The sequence below is a fragment of the Purpureocillium lilacinum genome (assembly GCF_023168085.1).
Source record: "Purpureocillium lilacinum CBS 284.36 DNA, scaffold_7, whole genome shotgun sequence".
In the NCBI taxonomy this organism is placed as follows: Eukaryota; Fungi; Ascomycota; class Sordariomycetes; order Hypocreales; family Ophiocordycipitaceae; genus Purpureocillium; species Purpureocillium lilacinum.
In genome coordinates, this window is record NW_027072117.1 from 2,309,137 (window position 1) to 2,330,102 (window position 20,966).

At 60.3% G+C, this 20,966-nt stretch overlaps 5 protein-coding genes across 5 annotated transcripts; 3 read left to right on the top strand and 2 right to left on the bottom strand.

Annotated features, from left to right (window-relative positions):
* Window positions 1–414: 414 nt before the first annotated feature.
* Window positions 415–1,923, top strand: PLICBS_009600 (heme oxygenase; the record flags this gene model as incomplete). Its single annotated transcript, XM_018325207.2, has 1 exon — window positions 415–1,923. The coding sequence occupies one exon, from the start codon at window positions 415–417 to the stop codon at window positions 1,921–1,923; it is 1,509 nt and encodes a 502-aa protein (XP_018176601.2).
* A 440-nt stretch (window positions 1,924–2,363) lies between these two features.
* PLICBS_009601 (uncharacterized protein) lies at window positions 2,364–4,706 on the bottom strand (the record flags this gene model as incomplete). Its single annotated transcript, XM_018325208.2, has 3 exons — window positions 2,364–3,974; window positions 4,032–4,133; window positions 4,185–4,706. The coding sequence occupies 3 exons, from the start codon at window positions 4,704–4,706 to the stop codon at window positions 2,364–2,366; spliced, it is 2,235 nt and encodes a 744-aa protein (XP_018176602.2).
* Window positions 4,707–6,019: 1,313 nt separating this feature from the next.
* On the top strand, window positions 6,020–7,377 carry PLICBS_009602 (uncharacterized protein; the record flags this gene model as incomplete). The annotated part of the gene is made up of 4 exons (XM_018325209.2): window positions 6,020–6,034; window positions 6,097–6,192; window positions 6,248–6,992; window positions 7,058–7,377. 4 exons carry the CDS (start codon window positions 6,020–6,022, stop codon window positions 7,375–7,377), a joined length of 1,176 nt encoding a protein of 391 aa, XP_018176603.2.
* Window positions 7,378–8,175: 798 nt separating this feature from the next.
* On the top strand, window positions 8,176–9,054 carry PLICBS_009603 (uncharacterized protein; the record flags this gene model as incomplete). Its single annotated transcript, XM_018325210.2, has 1 exon — window positions 8,176–9,054. The coding sequence occupies one exon, from the start codon at window positions 8,176–8,178 to the stop codon at window positions 9,052–9,054; it is 879 nt and encodes a 292-aa protein (XP_018176604.2).
* Window positions 9,055–18,097: 9,043 nt separating this feature from the next.
* On the bottom strand, window positions 18,098–20,732 carry PLICBS_009604 (uncharacterized protein; the record flags this gene model as incomplete). The annotated part of the gene is made up of 2 exons (XM_018325213.2): window positions 18,098–19,767; window positions 19,820–20,732. 2 exons carry the CDS (start codon window positions 20,730–20,732, stop codon window positions 18,098–18,100), a joined length of 2,583 nt encoding a protein of 860 aa, XP_018176607.2.
* Window positions 20,733–20,966: the final 234 nt, after the last annotated feature.

A 20,966-nucleotide genomic window follows, 5' to 3' on the forward strand; every position in this document is an offset into this window, starting at 1 on the left:
ATCGGTTTTTATTATCGAGGAGAGAGGATTTCGATCGTGGCATTTGTTCCTTGCCTTGTTCATCTACAGCACACCATTACCCTTCCCCCTGCGAGGGGCCGCTGGTGTTGTTGCGGGTAACGGGTTCACAACGTCGTCATCGTTTCCTCCTTCCTCTCTTGCACGAAAGACTTCGTCGTGCGCCTGCCAAACAGAAGTATCGATACGCCGCGCTGCTCCCCTGCACGCAAAGTCGAAGCGGATTCGTTGCGTGTGCAGGCTGCTGGCATATTCCGTTCTCCTCCCAACAACATCGACTGACCCTGCACCTATACCGGGTCACGCACCCTACAAAACATCGTCATCCTGGCGCCCAATATTCCATACGCCTCTCCGTCGCGGAGCTGGGCCATGTCCAGCTCGTCCCGGCACGCCATGTCCGTCATCCACCTGGACTCGTTCCGCGCCGACAGACCGCTCGCCGAGTCCATCGCCCTGGCTACGCGGTCGATCCACGCACGGCTTAACAAGCTTATCGTCTCTCGCCTGCCCCTTGCCTTGCCCCCGCGGGCCTCTGATCCTGCCGCCTTTCTCACCGGCCTCTTACACATCGCACCCATCTACACAACCTTTGAGGAGGAATGGAAGGCTATTCTCGACTCACCGCCCCCGACGCCGTCTCAGCCCGCCTCCAAGGACAGCCTCCCAGACGGATGCGATCCCGAGGCTCCGCTGCTCGACACGGGGAGTGTCCTGCTCCCCAGGGACGAGGAACCGAAGCTGCACAAGCCGGCCGTCTGTGGGAGAATGTACTCCACGCTGGAGCATCTGCACTTGCCCGGCCTGATGCGGTCTGAGCGACTCCGCGCCGATATCCGGACCATGACGGCTTGGCCCGATCATGTCATCGAAGAACAGCTCCAACACTTCGGGCAGATGGGCTATCTCTCAGAGTTCCTAAATCACATCAAGCGCGCCGTTACGAACAAGCCGCACGTGCTCGTGGCCTATTCATATATCATGTTTATGGCCCTGTTCGCCGGCGGCCGGTTCATCAGGGCGTCGCTCGAGTCGGCCGGCGAGCCGTTCTGGGCCGCAGAGCCGTCTCCCGTCCAGCCAACCATGCGAGCGTCCGAACGGAGGAAATGGGCTACGGAGGGTAGCTCTCACGACCTGGAAGACGACGAGGCTCCGCGTGAAGACTCAGGCGAAGCTCGACCACGACACAACATGCCGCTGCATTTCTTCCACTTCGACACCCCCATGGACGGCGAGGACTTGAAGCGCGAGTTCAAGCAGCGTTTGGTGGACTCGGAGGAGATGCTCACGCCGCGGGAGAAGCGCGACATTGTGCAGGAGGCGGTGTGCATCTTCGAGAATGTCACTCTGGTGGTGCAGCAGCTGGACTCGCTCTTCCCGGACGAGGAGGGTCACGATACATCTCGCCGAGAGAGTTCTCTGCACTCACTTGCCAGCCTCCTCAAGGGCCCCCTGGCAAATCGGCTTAGAGACAGCGTCATCGTCACGAAGGAGCGCAAAGAGCGGAGCTCGTCAAAGAGATCTTCCGGCCACGAGGATAGCAGCTGTCCCATTGCGAACCCGAAGGTGTCGGAGAAGTCGAGCGCAGGCTTCATGAACGGCGACTCTACGGCCCCGCCGCTGCCACAGGATCATCCCGACGTGGCGAACACCCCCCCCGGTATCGAACTGTGTCCGGCGTTCTCAAAGTCTATGAGATTCGACAACGCGCTCGAGCTACCCGTTCGGAGTCGCGAAACGTCAATCGCCTCGCAGGCCGACCTTCCGGAGACGCTTAGGATGGCGTGTAAGCAGCTCTCAGAGTCCCGGTTGACGCACTGGGTGGTCGTGGTGGCGTTTGGGGTTATCTTCCTCGGCGCCATGGTGGCCGGCCAGCGGGCTATCAAGGTTGAGATTCGGCCTTGAGGGTACGATTCGACGTCGTCTCCTATCCCCCGGCTGCGAAGCAAGATGGGGATAAGACGTGATGATACCGATGCGTGGAGCATGGCAATGCGTGGAGTTTGGAATTTGGCAGCAGCTGAGCGTTTAGGATACCCAGTGGTTAAGAGAAAGTAGGCCCGAGCATGAGCGTGCGTGGTGTTGGGACGTTGTGGGCTTTCATCGATGACGGACATGACTAGACTGCACGACACTTTCACACCTAGACTAGACTATCAAGTCATTTTTATTTCATCATTGAAGTGTCATCGTAATTCATCATTTATGGCCGTCATGTCTGACGACCTTTGTACTAATAACATCATCGCTCGCTTCTGCCGATGCCATGCTTAAACGCCATTGACGCTGCTGGCCATGCCAGAAAAATCACTGTAACCGCCCCCATGGAGTGCCTCTGGGTGTCATCAGCATTCGTCCTCGTCCCAGTCGGCGCCCACGTCGGCCCAGCCAGAGAGGTGCCTCTCGCCGCCAAACTCGCCCACGGTACGGAGGTGGCGTGCGCGATCGGCGTCCCCCTGCCAGTTGCGCACGATGTAGTCGTCCGAGGCGCTGACGAGGCCCGCGCCCTGCGCGGCCCACGACACGGTGGTGACCTCGCGACTGTGGCCGCGGACGAGCGGGGTGCCGCCACGGAAGATGGGCAGCGGGGAGGAGGACGGGTGGGGGCCCGAGGGTGTCAGGAAGGATGACGAGGTGAAGGACTGGGAGGGCATCGTGGCGCCCCCGGCGTTGGTGAATGATGACGATGAGAAGGAGATGTCGCGGAGGATATGCTCGCCCTGGGACCAGGCGGATCGCATGTATCGCTCGTCGGTGGGGAAGAGCACAGCGCAGCTGTCGGAGCTGCCCACGGCGAGAAGCTCAGGCGCGCCGTCGCGAGCTGGGCGGACGGCGCACTTGACGTAGAAGGAGGAGACGCGGAACATGTCGTGCTTGAAGCCGTAGAGGGGACCGAGGCCCTCGACGCCGGCGGGGCGGCGGCGGTACGCGTTGTCGAGAAGTTCGGGGGCGTGGCCGAGGATGAGGTGGGCGGTGGAGTAGGCGTATACGGTGCTGTCCTTGCAGACGGCGTAGAGGCGAGAGGCATCGGCGCCGAGGGCGAGAGAGGTGATCCCGTAGGAGCGCCAGGCGTGGGTGACGGGCTGGGGCGTGATGGCGAGGGGCGTCTCCTCGGCCTGCCGACGGGGCTTGATGTAGCGCGTGTCCCAGAGCTTGATGGAGGCGTTGGCCTCGGAGGCGGTCAGGAGGAGGTGCTCGCGGCCGCCGGGCAGCCACGCCATGGCGGTGACGGAAGCCGACGATGTGTTGCCCTGTACGGTACGCTCGTGGGCGTTGTCGATGGTGTTGACGGTGCGCGCGGCGAAGGGGTCGAGCGCCGTGTCGCGGTCCTGGAAGACGTGGCTCGTGGAGAAGCACTGTGCCGGCAGCGGCGAGCACCGCAGGTCCCAGATTTGCACGCGACCTGCCCTGTCTGAGGAGGCGAGCACGCTGCCGTTGTCCTTGCCGGGCTGGAAGGAGATCTGACGCAGCGAGTCCCAGTGGCCGCCGCCGAGCTCGACGGCCACAGTGCCGGTCGGCACGTCGACGATCCTGCCGGAGCGGTCGCCGCACGCGGTCGCGAGGCGACTGTCGTCGCTGGAGAAGTCGAGGTCCATGACGGCGTTGTCGTGGGCCTTTATGGTGGCGGCGAGCTTGTCCTCATCGGAAGATACCTTGGACGCCTTGAAGAGCCGGACGTAACCCTGCTCGTCGCCGATGGCGGTAATGGCCGAGTTGTGGCAGCTTGCCAGGCTAAAGGGGATGCAGTTGCCCTGTCCTTCGATGGGCGTGCAGTGGTGGACGTCGGTGCTGTCGCTGTAGAAGTCTGCGGTCTGTGTCCGCGAGTCGCATGCCGGAGTGTTGAGGAGGTGGCGGCCATGATGCGAGGCAAAGCCGTGTTCGCGATCGAGGAGTTGGGCCTCGAAGCCGCGGTTGCGGAATTTGCGGATAGGCTGTGGTTGATAGCGTTCCGGTAGCTGCGGCGGCGAAAGGTCAGCGAATATCAAAGTTCGGCTGTAGCGAGAGACGCGTACAGTGGACGACTTGTCGTCTCCAACGACAATATCTTGGCTGGGAAGGAGGAGCTTTTCGTGCGGACTGGGGACACCTCTGCGACTAGCTTTGAAGAACTGGCTCTGCGGTGCGTTAGCAGTAGATTCAGGGTGCGATGAGTCGTTTTGCCGTACAAGCGTGGCCTTGCGTCTCTCGCTCAGAGGCAGCCGTTCCTCGGATCCCGCGCGCTGCGCTTCCGATGCTCCATGTCGGGGGAGGTTCTCGGTATCAACACGCAACAAGGCCGGCGGCTGCAGGGCGTCTGCAAATGTGATGCCTCTTCTCCTCTTGACCGCCGGCCCTGCTTGCTCGTCACGCTTCCGCTTCTCCGAATCCTCGTCGTCCATGGCGCCTAGCCGCTCGGTGGGTGACGAAGGGCAGATGGGGTCCGAGCTGAGCAGGTCCCCAGATAGAGAGACGGGAGTTTGCAACTGGCGATTAACAGCGGCAGAATCCATGACTCCCAGCGCGGTGCGAGGTCCGGGGAGAGACCGCGGAGTGAAGAAGCGTCTGAAGCGCCTCGGCGTCACGGAGGGAACGCGCCTCTCCTTGCGTTGGGCCGATCGCGTGGGCGAGAGGTACGGGTTGGCGGGCGACGACGATGCCGCAGCCGTTGGGCTGGACGGCGGTGGCGGAGGAGAAGCATGGCGCTGCATCTCGCCCGTCGGTCGTCTGCAACGGGCAGACAGACCAAACGCAAGATCAGAAGAAACTTGGGACGATTGGAGCTTGAACGGTGAGGCCCCAGGTCGCGGACGCGGGTAGCGGGCGGGCGGCGAGTCCAGTAGCACACTGCTAAATCATGAAGACTCGGAGATTGACATTTCGCGGGCAGGGCCTGGAGGATGGTTTTAACGAAACGTCAGGAGCACTGGCATTCGACGCGGCCAGAGTTTGCGGTGGTGAGCGTGGGCGATTCGAGGTTGAGGCTGGCTGGGGGTGGAGATGGGCAAGTCGCCCTGGGGTATGTGCGTCGATACGCGGTTCGGTCGTGTCGTTGACGCGGAGCGTGTAAATGGGATTTTGTCGCGTCTGGTGAGTGATGGAGCCCGATCGGTGCTAGTTGGGACCACTGACGGGACCGACGTCACTAGGTAGCTCGCCGGGCCTTCAGGGCCTCCGGGCCGCCCCACGGCGCCTCCCAGACGCTGCCGTGCCCCTGGATGCCCCTCCGGGGCTGCCCTCAGCGTGTGCCCGTGCTTTGGGGCACTGCCCAGCTGGTATAGCCCCAAGGGCGGCAACCTGGAAGTGTCCCCACGGCGAGACGGAATGTGAGGCTGAGATGTCCCAACAGCACGGAGGGTTGTTTTGTATGGAACCTGGAGTAGGGCCCGTAGACACGAGTATTGGGTCCCGGGAACGATCCATAGATGCCGCCGCAATGCGTATAGCTCCTTCGATTGCATTGTGCCATTCTCTTTGCCGACTAGGAGTGGCCATTAACGCTCACACGGGGACCTCCAGGGTTCTCCGCCGCAGTGGCGATGCAGCTGCCACAGGCGCGCGCAGGCGGCAGCACCGGACGCGCAGCACGTGCGCATACCCCAAAAAGAAAGTTCCAGCTCGCCAACCTGACTCGCTGGAATTCGCCATCAGAACACGTCTGTTCTTCTGACGCATCTTCATCTCCCTGTCCTCATTGAGGATCCATCTTTATTTTACAATCCTCGTCCGCATTACTTCCTATGGTCGCCGCATTTGACAGCCAACCTGTCACGCGCCCTGAACCCCGGTTGTCGGCCGCTGCGCACGAGCTATAGACGCACTTTGGTGGAGCGATGGTGTCATTGCCATCCCTGATTCAGAACCCCGTACGTCCCAACAGTCATTCCGCCGACGACTTTTCGACCTTTGCCTCGACAACTGCAACTCTGATACGCGACTCCGTTGTGACCTAATTACCTGGCGAGAGCAGCCGCAGTCCGACGACCTTCAACTGCCACTCGCCGCTGCTGCGTAACCCGCCGCAATGTGCCGCTTTCTGGTTCGTTGCAAGCCCCTCCGAAGTCGGTCCCCAGAACCTAACAGGCATGCAACGCTGGACAGGTATACAAAGGCAGTGACGAGATCCTCCTCTCCAAGCTCATTCTCGACCCGACACACTCGATCCTCAAGCAGTCCTTTGACTCCCGGTTGCGCCTGGTGCGTATATCACGCTGCTTGCTCGCACTGCGAGGCGACGCTGACCATGAAGCAGGACACGCGGCGTGGCCAGAACAATGCCGATGGCTTCGGCATCGGCTTCTACACCGACCCCAAGCTGGGATCCGCGCCCTGCCTCTTCACCTCGACCACCCCGGCCTGGAACTGCACGAACCTACAGCGAATAGCATCCAAGACCGCGTCATGCCTGATTTTCGGCCACGTCCGTGCCACGACCGAGGGCTCGCTTAGCGAGGACAACTGCCACCCATTCACCCATGGCAGCTTGATGTGGATGCACAACGGCGGCCTCGGCGGGTGGAAGCACATAAAAAGAAAGCTGGGCGCCCGCCTGGCGGACAAGTGGTATCTTGGGGTCAAGGGCGGCACCGACAGCGAGTGGGCATTTGCCCTCTTCCTCGACACCCTCGAGCGTCTCGGTCACGACCCGAGCGCGTGCCCCGAAAAAGGGTTCGGACCTACCGTCTTGCGCACGGCGGTGGAGCAGACAATAGCCCAAATAAACGCTCTGACGGACTCGATACCGCAGGACGTTTTGCAGAGCGAAGATGTCGACACTAGGAGTCTGCTCAACTTTGCGGTCACAGACGGCCACAGCATCATTTGCACAAGATATATCAGCAGCTCGCGGGACGAGGCTGCCAGCTTGTACTACTCCTCGGGGACGCAATGGGTCACGCGCACAGCCGACCCAAATGATCGACAGTATCAGATGGAGCGTAAGGATAGAGGCGCCGACATTGTCCTCGTCGCCAGCGAACCCCTAACGTTTGAACGAGGTAAGCAGCCGCTGACTAGTCGGATACCACGGCAGCAAAGGCTGGCGCTGACGTGCATGCAACAGAGAACTGGGTCAATGTACCGACAAATTCCATCCTGACAATCCACCGCCAGACCGTCATGGTACACCCGATACTGGACAAGTATTACGAGCGGGACCCGCACCATGTTCGCTCAAGCGCCTTTGTCCAAGCCAAGGGCCTCGTGTCGAACGAAAAGGCCCCCAGCGGGACCATCAGCCCAGCAAACGAACCTCCCCAGGCCAGCTTCGACGGATACAGGAAACTTGCAGCGCAGTCCCTCTGCTCGCGCAGCATTAGCCCCGACGTCGTCCGACGCCCCCTGACGCCGGCGTCATCGAGGGGCTCCGCTGTCTCCCGCTGACACGCCGATATGCTGGCGAAATTATTGGGATCCTGATCTGGTTCGTGAGGCTGTCGTCGCTCACTGGTTTAGCTTTAGGCGTTATTGGATCGCCGCATGGCTGCGTCACGGGATTGTTGCGAGCACGGTCTGGCAAGTTACCTGTCAAAGTAGACCTCATCAAGCTAATAAGAGCATCCTTCATGTTTCATGGATGTGCCCCAAGCATGCCGAAAACTCCTCTGCTCGACGCCTATGACATAGTCTGACGTACAGCGCTGTACACCACGAGACAACGAGCTGTTCGCGCTACGTCACTACTCGACAAGAAACCTCGCGCGGGCTGCGATGGCTTCACATGGCGCAAGCCTTGGTGCATACGTCCAAGCCGCTTTGTCCGGCCCCACGCCGGCCGTGAGGCCCGTGAAAACCGGGTCACCTCCCGTCCCCTGGATTGTCGTTCCTTGCCGGCGTAATTCCTAGCAATGGACGATGGGCAGCCTTGAAAATCTCAGTCTCCTTTTCTCTCTTGTCCCCACGTGACGTCCAAATTTCGATCAGAGCTTTCGTCGGTCGTGCCGTTGTTTCCTCTCACAAGAACTACTCTTCAGAATACCGTCAGAAGCATCGATTCTAGTTGCGCGTGTCTTCCTTGTACGCCTCTGAACCATCTACCCAGGTGTCGTCTCATCCCCCTTGTCGATAAGGTCCCTACTGCGATACTTACACAGGGCTTGCGCCCCTGAGGCACTTGGCTAACCACGGCCCTTGGTCTATAGCTTCTGACTGGATTCCGCAGCGCATATCGAACATCTCACTATGCCCTGTTATACCTATATGTTCGCATATGAGCGCTGTTCTCACAGCGATATAAAAGCGGCCGCCTGCGACGACAGGCAATGTGCACACAACGAGGACGAGTGGCGGATCTGCGACACCAAGCTCAGGGTATCGTTTCACGGGAAATGCGAGCGCTGCGTCGACCATGAGGCGGCTGCCGAGGAGAGCGCGCGCAGAGCTCACAACTCCCGGATACAGGCACTCATTCGCAACCAGCCCACTGCATCACCGAAGACTCAAGCTGTGAATGAAGGGATCGAGGACCGAGAATTCTTTGTGAGGAGGCTGCGAGAAGAGAAGCTCGAGGCGATACGCAGCGAGATCGGGCGGGCGAGGGAGTGGACGGGGAATTACGCCAAGGCGCTGTATTTCCTGCAGTACGGGCTGGACAAGATGAAGAGCGACCACGAGGCCTGGGTCGCTCACAGGGCACAGGGCCGCGCCCGTCTCAAGGGGGAACTGGATACCGCGCTTGCCAAGCAGCGCGACCGCTACGAGGAGGGCATCAAGGAGACAGACGACAACCTCGCCGAGATCGCCAGGAAACGCTCCCGCCTCAGCGAGTGGGACGTCACGGACCAGAGCATCAGAGCGGCTGCCGTGCCCGACGAGGCGTACGATGCCATGCGCCGATCGCTGGAGCAGAGTCACGACTTAACGCCCATTTGGCTGACCGTCTTGGTGGACCCGACGCGTACGCGTGAGCAGCTGATCGAGCACCACGCGCAGCTGACTCTCACGCGCCAGGGGCAGGAGCTCGCCGGCTGGGAGTCTAGCTACGCTTTCAGCAGCAGCGCGCTCGAGGTCAACGTCGCGTCGCCGATAGACCAGCTGCTGCAGCAGACGGAGCCCCTGTGAGCCTACCTAAGGTACATTGGAAAACGCGGGGTGCAGGGGGGTCGTCGCTGCTGGAAGGTGGTGACACGGAGATCAACGAAAGACCTTGGCCTGTCCTGTGTTCTGCGGGCCGTAAGGACGAGGCCTCGTTGGAGGAGAGTACGGAGGCGGGCATGTGAAGTTCTGGAACGCCGAGGCTTCAGTCATGATCCCAGTCTGGGTGCTAGAGGGCGACGATGCGCAGCGAAGTTGCAGCTTTCGGACATCGTGATCAATCAGGGGCTTGGGTGCAACGAGCAGTTGCACAGAAGTGCTGAGGTCCTTGCTTGTCGCCTCTACGTCTAGAGCAGCCAAGACAGATTAATGGCCGGGTAATCACAGCCAGACCGTCTTATGACGAGTTACTTCAGTTGTTCGTGACTTGGTGATTGTCGGTGATTATGTTCTGCTAGGGGGGCGCTCGCTCCCGTCTTCTGTCTCGGCAGTCCAGCCCGTGAGACGCGCATGAGCAGGTATGTCGGGCGCGTCTTGTCATATACGTCAACGACACCACTCGGTCACTCACTCACCGGGAAGGGAGCAACATACGGAGGCATTATATGGAGGCAGCCTAGTGTCATCTCGTGCTCCGTTCGTGTCGTTGTGGTGAAGGGAGTCATCCCAAGGGGGAACCAAATGAAGAGGCCGCCTTTCTTGTCTCCACGTTTCCCTCAAGTCAGTTCTGTCTACATCGATGCTTCGACAAGCGTCAAGGCTTTTCTGTATACCAGGAACTCCCCGAACTATACCCAGCCTGCTTGGCTGGACATTTTCACTCTCGTCAGGCAAGTCGAGCATGGTAGGATGCTTCAACCAGCGATGTTCTTCACTCATGACCTTTTCTTCGAGGGCATATCACTCACCACTGACCGACACTATACTGAAGTGGCTCTGTCTTTCATAGCACCCATTCATACGTCCTGACCCTGTATCGCGTTGCTTCCTAGCCGTGCCTACGTACACCTCAAGGCTTAATATCACCAGGGGGCTGCACACGGCCAAGCCTCAACTCTGCCACTCAGCTTATCCTCTACAATGTCCAAGACATGGCAAGACCGGCGTACCCGACACCGGAAGCTAGCGACTGGGCGCGATGGCCAACCCGAGCAACCTTCTCGTCCAGCCATAGCACCGGCGATCCGTTGTGTCTCGCCCTGTTGATCTCGCCCATCACATCCCCCGCTTCCTACACACGCATCTGTAGCATTCCGGCCAGCCCCCACGCTCTTCCTCAAACCCAAGCAATTCCATAGAAACCACCCGGTTGACCTCGCACTCAATGGGACGGTACGGCAAAGACCCCAAACATTGCGGGGGAAGGGAAGGGCGGAGAGGGGGGACACAGGACGGCGGACGAAAGACGCCGGAACCCCTAGACTCAGCCCGTAGATGTGCCTACCCGTTTGTCAAAACCGACGACTCTTACTCGCCGAAGAACGAGACCGACCGTCTTGTCTTCAGCGGGCAAGGTCACACACACGCCCCCAGGGCCGTCCGGCGAGGGTCCGAAGCTGGGGGCGAGACGGCGTCAACGGCCGCTCGTCTTCCCTCGGGTCGTCGTCTGCGCGCCTCGTTAGTCTGGTCTGGATCCAAGACAGCCCCCGATGCCACACGGCGGGTTTTGCGTGCGATGGCCCGCTAGCTGGGCGCCATGTCACCGCAGAGCTACACAATACCACGGCGACCACTAATTGGTATTACGTGCCTGGCGCGAACGCGCGGAGATGGCGGACACGCCGTCGTCGGTTTCTCCAATTTCCGTTTCGCTTCTAGCATTTGGCTCTTGGCCTTTTGGGGGACCCTTTGAGCTCCGCTGAGATGAAAGGGCGTGTCGTCCCATGTCTGGGGTTTGGGCTGGGTGGCGATGTTCCGTGACTACGTCGACTCCTAGCCATGGTAGCCAACTCTGCAAGCCTCCAATGTTCGCGGCGTCGGCAATTGAACGGCATTGCAATACCGGCTCCCTACGCGCTATCATGTCGACTTCGAGCAAACATGCAGATCCGTCATCGGCGCTGAGAATTGCGGTTGAGACGTGCCAGCGACCACCTCCCTGCCAGTGACCGTTCCGCATGCTGTGGCGGCATATGCAAGCCAGCGCGGTGTTCCCATGCACCTGGCACCACACTCAACGCCAGGAGACCGAAACTTAGAGTGGGATAGCTGGTACGTGAAGTGAGACATGCTGAAGTAGGAGGAAAACGTGGGATAAAGACATCGGTATGCGAGCAGTGGCCGTGGTATGGGCGGGAGGGCTCCGCGCTTCTTCAGGACAGCGTCGGTACTCACCAGCATTCAGCGTCACTCACCTTGATGAACCGTGCTACGCTTTTGATGCTCCAAGTATGTTGGGGTGCTGGCTGCCGCTTCTGGCCATGGAACCCTTGCCCCTCGAACCCACCATACCCAAATACGGCTGCTCACAATGGCCCCTGCCCCTGTTGTGAGACCTACAGCAGACAATCTCGCTCAACTGGGAATCTGCTCCCACCGTGCTTGGGAAACAACGAAGACGGGACGGTGCGAGTGTTTTGGTGACGTGACTCTGCAACCGTCGCGAGTGCGGAGAGAATGCTCGGGTCGGGGTGGCGGACGTGGCATCGACGGGAACCGACATCTCGGACCACTCGCTCCAGCACAGCACAGAGGCCGGCAGAAAGCTCGTGATGATTTTTTCTTTCCTCGTCATGGGTCCGTGCAGCAACCAACATTGAGGGTGTTGCAGCCGCTTGTGCCGAGCCGTTCGTTCGGTACGAGCATGACCGAGCCTCGATGGCAGGTCCTCTTGTCCGCGACAGCGATTCAACTCGAACCCCGTTTCATCGACCGAGGCGGTCTGCAACTCTGCACGAGAAAGCCACTGGCGGGAAATGTCGCCATTGCCTGGCCCAGCGCTATAGCGCTGCTACTACACCATCCCATGTCACATTGCGTCCGACTGGAAGGCTGTGACAACTTCATCCCACACGCCCACCTCGCGCCCGCGGCTTCACACGCACAGCAGAGTTGCCAACAAATCCCGAGATTGTTTCTCAAATAATGTGACTCGGGCAAGGGCCTCACGGGCCGGGTCCAGTCCTGGGCTCGTGCTCGGTTGGGTTTATCGCCGGTACTTTACCCGGAGGGGCTGTCCTTGGACTAACCAGCCTTCAGATCGGCTCCGGGACAGTCCTGTACGGCAGAATCACGAGTTTGACAAAAGGTCCTTACAGCACGCGATAGGGTGCTATCCGGCCCCCATGCGGGCCATACGCCGGCATGCAATCGCGAGCGCTCCGATAAGCGTCCTCCATAGGCGGGACCCGTTGCCCCTGTGCAAGTACTTGTCTGTATGCACCGGCAGCAGGCTCGCCATTCCTGCGCAATGGCCCGCAGGTGATGCGGATGCTTGCCTGTGTCGAATGCTTGGCTGTCCAGGCTCTCGGGATGGTGCTCCATCCTGGGCCTGAGCATTCAGATCCTTACGGGGAGAAAGGCCCCACGGGTCCAGCCACGGGGCCTTGGCCACCCGCAAGAAATCGCCAGGCGGCCCGACGATGTGGATTGGGAGACGCTGAGGCCCACCGCTTTGGGCGCAAGCCGGTGTGTGTGTTGCTGAGTGATGCGTGCACGAACCGCCTAACCGGACGAATCTGACGTATCGCAGGACCTTGCCACTTCATGGGACATGGTTCTTGAGTGCCGTCCCCGGCCTTTGCAGGCGCTGTTAGCAGCGACGATTCCCAAAAGGTCCTGCCGTATAGCTGGGGAGTGTGACGAGACAAGCAAAATATTCGGGAACGGAAAAGAAAATTTTGCCAGGAGTGTCTCTCGCACAAGCGGTCCGTAGACAGAACGAGACACGCCCTGCTGAGCCGATATCCTTCACGATTACATTTCCAAGCGCCGCCTGTCGACGCGCGATGTGTTGTGTCGAAGTTGGGGCTGCAGGAACAACGCGGCGGAAAAGCCGACATGGTTGACCGCTGCACGTTACAGTTGATGGCAGAAGCGCCGTGCCAGCCCAAGAGTCGAGTTGGAAGCTCCGCGGCCACTCCCGCAAGCCTCTCTCACAGACTGCCCAAACAAAAGCAACGAGCGCAAGAGCGAACGCCTCGTGCAAACTCTTGATGGACAGGCGTCTGCAGCCAGGCTCAGGGGAGTGAACGCAGTGCTGCGTGTCGGCTGCCCCGTTGTGGGGATCGGCCTTCCTGGAGCGGGGAAAACAGGGGGGTGTGTTATCGGCAAGGCGGGCAGAGCGACAACGAGCGCACAGACGGCGCCTGGGAGAGAGACATGCCGACTCCTCCACGTGTGTGCGACCCCATCCAGAACCATGGGCGAATGAAGACAGCCTGGTGCAGCGGCCTGGCAGGCGTATTATGTACACGAGCTTGCTTGGGCGATTTGAGGTCGTACCGTTTGACCCCAATGCACGCGGCGCGAGCATCGAACGAGTGACCAGTCACGGCGGACAGAGAGTAGGGCCGTGTACTCGAGCGGTTGGGGGGCCACGCCTCGGGTACTGGTCAGTGGTGCACACAATTCAGGCGTTCCCAACGTCGAGCCTTGTCACACTGGGCTGGCGGGCGCGAACCCCAGCGTCGATCATGTCGCAGGGTCCAGCCGCGCCTGACCCTGGCTGGAGAGCAGCCCGAGGCCGCCTCCGAAGCACAGGCAGCATTCTGACATGCTTTGCGCTCTCGCCGTGCGAACATCGACAGCCATGGCGTGACGGCGGCAAGGCGGATCGTTTGTTGGAGAAGGAATCGACGGCGGCGAGCCGGAGGGTGAGTGATTCACGACTAGGCTGGTAGTTAGTTTGGTGGAGCGAGCCAGGCCCGCCAGCCAAGGGCCGTCGTGAGAACCCTCCAACCCCTGAGTGAGCTGTGAGCTCGGGCGTCGGGGGGCGCCAGCGGTGGTGATGGGCGTGACCGTAGCCATGGTCATGGCTTGAGCCTCCATCGGAGTTGCCCCGGGTTGGGCCAGCAGGACGAGGCGGCGCGTCTCGGGGCGTACGAGCGGGCCACTGAGTGCGGCATGATTGCCTGTAAGATGACGGAGGGTTGCCTGGCGTTGGATGGGAGCACGCTGGGCCTCCTGGAAAGAGCCGAACCTCGGGCCCCGATTTTGAGGGGATCGGTCGGTGGGAGAGGAGGGGGCCCCTGTGCTGGCGGGACTTGGTGCTTGGGTCGAGGCATCTGGCAGCCTGGGCTGGATGCCTGGCTGGGAGGTGAAGAAGCTGGTGAGCAGAGAGCAGAGAGCAGCGACCGGCGATGGGGCGATGAGAGCACCGTTGAGAGGAAAGAGGTACCAGAGCCAGAGCCCTCCTCGGTGGCCAGTACTGCACGCCGAAAACCCTCCACCGTCCCTTCCCTTCCCTTGCCTGGCAGTGCACTACACGTCGGTACGTACCTTCCTCAGGTACGACCTACCAAACGGTGGATTACCTCAGGCGCCAATGGCGGCCGGAGGCTCCCAAACCAAACCCCCAAGCTTCACCTCGAGATTCCCCATCTCCCCCACGCGGTGGGCGACCACCACCGTTCTCGCCGCCGACAGCTCATCCCGCAACGCATCGCCGACGGCTGACAGGCAACGACCGAACGGTGAGGCGCGCGGGGGAGGTGACGGTCAGACGCACACTGGCTGACGCGAGCGTTTAGGTTTGCCAACGGCGTGCCTATGCCCCTCCCCGTCGCCCTCGCTCCCTACGACCGGCACGCGGTGCGATGGCCTCGTCTGATGGCACCCACGCTGCCATGACATGGCCAAGCGGCCATCCCTGGTAATCCCGACAAGCCCGTCACGTTGTCGCATTGCGTTCAGTTCTGTATGTGCGATAGACTTTTTCGCTGCAGAGCTAGATTACCTACCCGTTGACGACACCCCTCGCCAAGTCCCGTCGTCGGCACGGGGGTGTGTGCGGTGCTGCTGCTGCTGCTGCTGCTGCTGCTGCTGCCGGTATGCGCTGCATTCAGGTCAGTCTGTGCACAGTACCATGCTTCGTATACCTCGAGCCAAGGTATGGAGCAAGGGACACAAGTATCCCCAAAGTACCGCCAAAATGCAACCTCAGATTTCGCAATCGCAACGCTACCCTATCTAATTGTCGGTCAGCGGCCACCCCCCGCAGGTTCAGCCGCTGTTGTCATTGTCAGGAACGGCACCGCCAGACACCGAGGCAAGGTGTCGAGGCGCGAGGACCGATTACTATCCCGTGCGCGTGGCTCATCGGACTCCATGCCACTTCTCCGTCGAGGACGGCATCAAGGCCGGGCACCGACTTGAACGTCGGCCGCTGCGGGGGCCAGAGCGAGACGCGTGACCGCCGGCAAGCATCCGCCACACACGCCGTCACCCGTCCCTCCATCCACGTCCATCTGCTTGTGCCGCGGCCAGGAGCCAGGGTGCAAGCGCCTCTGGATGTCTGGCTTCTGCGCGCCCTTTCCAGAAGCTTGCGACGGTCCAATCCGGTTCCCACGTCGCAGCCGTCCAAGGAACGCGGCGCGCCATGGAGCGAGAGGTGTGGCACGACCGCCAGATCACAGGGGCTGAGAAGGACGGAAGTGGCCTGTAAGCCGACCAGCAGGCGCCCCCAGCCGCTGCGGGCAGCCCAGCACCACCCCCATCTCGCCCATGGCCCCCCCATCCCCGTCGTGTTGCGCCCCTAGCCGCCAGGGTGGTTGATCTGCTTGCCTGCCCAGCGCCACACCCCGCAGCCCGCTGCAGCCGCAGGCGCCGTTGGCCCAATCATCGCCCACCGCGGCGCAGAATCAAGCAAGAGAGTCGTCCGGCTCGGCCGCCGATCATGTCTTGGCTTTCCCCCGTCTTTGAGCAGTCATGTCTGCACTTCAAGCCTGGTGTGCTCGAGGGATGGAGGACGGTTGCGTGTGCCGTGCGAGCGAGCGAGCGACCAAGCCAGCCAGCCAGTGCCTCGGCAGGACCTCACTCCATCCTTTATCCAATCCCTGTTGTTCCTTCGCTTGCTCAGGCTCCGTGACCGACGAGAGCGGCAGGGCTTGGCTCACTCTCTTGTCTGCTGACCCAAGGTGTCGGCGTCGAACGAACGAACCCCCCTCTTGGGGTTCGGCCCCCTCTCCCTCGCCCGGGTTCTGACGGGCAACGAACGCAGGTCAACGGTTCCCCTTCCCTTGCTTGACCCATTCGATGGCTCACAGACATACTGTACATACTCCGTTCTCTGTACGAAAAAAAAAAAAACCTACTTGGACGTTGGGTAGTTTACGCGGCCGCCATCTTGGGTCGCCCGCTGCAAGTAGACGGGTCGGCACGTCCTCGACATGTCCGGAGCACGCCGCATGCCATCATCCCCTCTGCCTGCTTCCCTCCTCGTTACCGACCACATCCTTGACCTGTTCGCACACGCTGTGACATGGGCCGATAAGGTGTTAGATGCCGGACCGACTGCGCCACCATCAGGACAGGGCCATGCACAAGAGCCCGCATCTCACTGCGGCTTTTGGCTATTTCTCCGCCCTGGCTTGCTCCCCCCTGTTTATCCTCCCCCCAGCGCTTATACCCTCCGATATACCTACGCCATATTGCGGTTATGAATCTCCCCGCTTCCGTCTCGCGCAACCCTCGCACATGGCGCGGCCCAGAATGGCGATTTCGCGAATCCGCCTTCTGGAACTATTGTCGGCCGCCAGAAGGGGGTGGTGGCAGGCAGGGATGGCTGCCCCAGGTCCCCCATCGCGAACGCCCCCGACCCCGATGCAGGCTCTCGGGTGTAACCTGCACGTCAGAGGGAGAGAGAACCCTGGATCTGCGTGGGCAGTACTGCACAGTTCACCCGTATCGTATGTACGAGCAGTCTGGCAATCTGTCTTCGCCGTAGACAGTAAGCGAGCCGCACGCGCCAGATTCGTACATGCACGTGCGTACGCTGTCCATCGCATTCAGCCATCGTGTCCGACATCGCCCCGTCCGACGTGAAGACAAAGCCACGGCGCTCGATCCAGCGTGAGGTCCGTCCACGGCGGTGTCTCGGACTCGAAATCTCCATCGCCATCTCCAACACGCAACAGCCACTTGGTCTCCGCCGAAGCTTGTGAAAGTCTACGTCCACACTGTACTGTACAGTACTGCACTCCCTTGTGTTTTTCGTTGTGTTTTTTTGTTCATCCGCGTCACCCCTTTCGCCGAGATACTACCGCCAGGCGCCCAGCGACCCGGCCCAGCTCGCGAGTTCGTTCGTGACCCGGCGGGGCTATGAGGTGACAATAAGACGGACGGAAACCCTTGTTGCGGTAGACGTCACCGGCCGGCCGGCAGGCTGCATGCATGCATGTAGTATGTACGCACGCCTGCTGTGGCCGCCCGCCCTCGATGACAATGTCGTCGTCAACATCTCGCGACAAGGTTCCTTCGTACATGAGCCGCGAAAACTAAAAAGCATGCAGGCAGACATGCAGAGCTTGTGATTGAGCCGCGAGTGATACCTTCAAGGTTCTGCCATTTGTGCGTATTCTCCCCTTGCATTTATGTGTGTGTCTGTGTACATCATTGTCTTCGTAAAGGTAGGTAGGTACTCGAAAAATGGGGGTGATTCCTTGTAAAAAAAAAAAACTCCCGACAGATGGGTAGTGACTCCCCATCCCCAGTCATCAGGGACCAAAGATAATACAGACTTTCTCCCGCTTTCGCCATTCCGCCACGAAACCAATGCTGCCGTCATTGTACAAGAAACACTGACATCCGTGTCCCATGGCCGTGTTCTCTTGCCCATCTGCCGTCCCAGCTTAAACAACCGGCAAAACCAGACATGCCCGCTATAAAATAAAAACACAAGACCCCTTGCCTAACACCGCTTTTGATACCTTGACATTGTGTCAAATGACTCAGATCCATGCTTCCCAGTTGCCCATAATGGCTCCATACAATGCATAAGCAATCGCGGTGTTACCGTCTTCCATCTTGTGCGGATCCAGCACCTCTGTTTTTGGTTGCGGGTTTTGTTTTCTCGTCATCTGCGCCTCGTCTCGAAATTTCGCATGTGCATGCGCGCCATTGCTGCCATGGATCAGAACATGATCCACTCTGCCTCAACGCCGGGGCCTCCGAAGCACTTGGCCCAGTTGAAGGGCCCCCTGCAGCCGGCCATCTTCGCCCTGTTCCGGAGATCCGCGCCATTCTTAAAGTCGCCTGCCCAGAGCTTCTCCAAGATGTCCAGTGCCGACAGATTGTTCATGTACCCCGACCGGCTCATGATGTCGCGACACTTGGTTCGGACAATGTTCTGCTGCAGCTCGTTGACGCACTCGGAGCCTGCAACGAACAGCGGCCAAAGCAAAAATTTCTCAGCAGTGCTCCCGGCGTCTAGGCTTGTTGCATAGTAGACAACTTGGCTGACCAAGTTCTGGAAATTGGTGTGGCTCGATGGCGTGCTCGGACCCGCCAGCCGCTCTGTGTAAAGAAGAGCCGCGTAGCGGAAGGCTTCCGACAAGGATCCTAAGTCACGGATCTGAGCCGGGCTAGGTGATCCAGGCAACGTCGCGGCAACGGCTACGGCGTCGAACTGCCAGTTTTGCAGCGCATATCGAGCGTCCTTCCATTCGCGCCAGAACAGAGAGCGGCGGTCGTCGAATGCCGAGGATGTGCACATGGCTGAAGCGAGGATCTCATCGTCATCCAGTGTCGTACCGAAACCATTGCCGTCGAATCTATGCGTGGGCATTTGGAACAGGTCGCCAGGCTGCTGGCTGTGGACGCCGGTCATGTTGTCCCTGTACGATTGAGTCAACGGGGACGTCATGCTGTGTGGCTGCTGCGACGCCTCTGAGCTGCGCCGAGGAGACACCGCCATGTTCTGCACGGGCCGATGCTGCGATAGCAAATTCAGGCGTCCGAGCTTGCTGATGGTCTTGAACAGCTCCCTCTCGCAGCCAACCAGGTTCTCGGCGCCAAGGGGCAGGAGCTGGTCCGTGGCGAATTCATCGTCCGCCCAAGGTGTCAGTTGCGCTTCGCGGTCGTTGATGCTGGCCGATATAGCGTCGAAATACGTAAAAAGAGCCTCTATCCAAGCAGAGTCACGGCATGGGCCGAAGCGCTCCGACCTCATGGCGAGGATCTTTTTGACTCCCGCGAACTGCGTGTGGAACCTGGCCACCCCCGACTCCACCATGCGGTAATGGCACAGGAGTAGAATTGTTGCGAGGACCGAGTCATAAGCCGACTTGACAGGATCGTTTAGCTGCTCGTTGAGGAGATGAACGGCAAGGTTGCGATGCTGGAACTCCTCCGCAAGCGCTGGTTCCTCTGGCTGAGCGTCGCCCAAACTGTCTATGGCCTGCTTCTCGGCCATCAGCCTCTCCCACAACTCTTGCGTGTCGTGACCTAGGCTCAGCTTCCGCTTCATGCGCAGGTTGCACGCCGATAATGCGCAGATGGCGTGTTGCAGGCTTTGGCTGTTGGCGGCGAGCCGCAAAATGTGGTCGCGGAAAGGGTTGTGCGGGCCGTCAATGTATACCATGGACGGAGCCATGGTGTTCTTGTAATAGTCCATGAAAAATGGCATACGAGCCACCAGGTCGGGGCTTACACGCAAGGCATTCGCCCCTCGAAGGGCGGGCCATCGAGCCTGTGCGTGTTCTGATTGGGGCGAGTGCAGGTCCTCGTCCCGGGTGTGAGACGGCGTCCAGATTTGGCCAGCAGGATTGGGACTTGTGGCGAACGCGTCGACTGGAGGAACACCTGCTGCCTCATTAGAACGGAAAGGCTGGACAGGGCGCCATGTGATGCTCACTGAGGGGGTCACACTCCCGCATCAGCTTGTGGCCCAGGTGCGCGTCGAAGTGATCCAGGTGCGACGGGAGACTGGAGCTGGGCTCAGAGGGAGCGTAAACGAGGCCCGGACATGACGTGGGCGCCCTGCTGTGGTCGAGAACGAGAGCGGAGGGCGGGCTTTGCGGCACGGGAGAGTTTTGCTGGTTGGCGGGATAGCCGTCGTAGATGACGGAATGATTGCTGCCGAATGGCATCTCCTCGCGGGAGTATGACTGGCTAAGAGGGGAGAGGTAATCGACGTCGCTGACTGAATCGACCGACGAGGAAAGCCCGTCGGTGATGAGAGGCAAGGGGAACTTGGAGTACTTGGGTGTGGCGTCGGGAGAGTGGACCATGTTGGAAGAGTAATGGACGCTGGCCCAGCTGCCATGCGGCACGACGCTCTCTGGGTGAGACATGGACAGGTACTCGTAGCCGGATCCAGGGTAAGGAGTCGTGGGGGTTGATCCGGGAATGTGTGAGAGAGGCGGGATGTCCATGGGACCACGATGTGACCTCCGTTGGTCCTCATGCTCGCTCCAGTGTGCAGATACAACGGGCGCTGTCGAGTTGGACCGCGACCGGCTGATGGGCGATTTCTTGGGCTCACGGGTGACCGGGGGCGCCTTGGCGATGGGCAGAGACAGGCCACGCAGTTTGCCCCTGCTGGCAACTCCGACGCCCCAGGTCAGCTGGGTCTTGTAACCGGAGCATTCGTTGCCAATTTCGAGGCATTGGGAGCAGTACGGCCGCCGGCGGTCGCATTTGACGTTTCGCTTGGAGCATGTGAAGCAGTCATCGGAAGCACCCCCGGCAGGAGCGCGTCTTCTGCGCTTGCGAACAGCGGCGGCGTCCTTAACGGTAACGGTCTGGTGCGAGAGGGGAGCAGTCATTGCCACACAGCAGTTGTGAGGTCAAAAGTCCCAGCTCAATGCGCGTCTATCGGATGGCTTCCTAGGCAGGCAATGACAGGCAAGCGGGTGGAATGCGGACTGAGGGCTGTGGCCAGCGTCGTGATGAAGTCGGTGGATTTTGCCACGAGCGGTGTTCGTGGTTGATGTTGCGGGTGAAGTATGTAGTCGAGGGGAGTGTAGGTAGGTGTTTAGCCGGTAGCAAGGTGAGGGAAA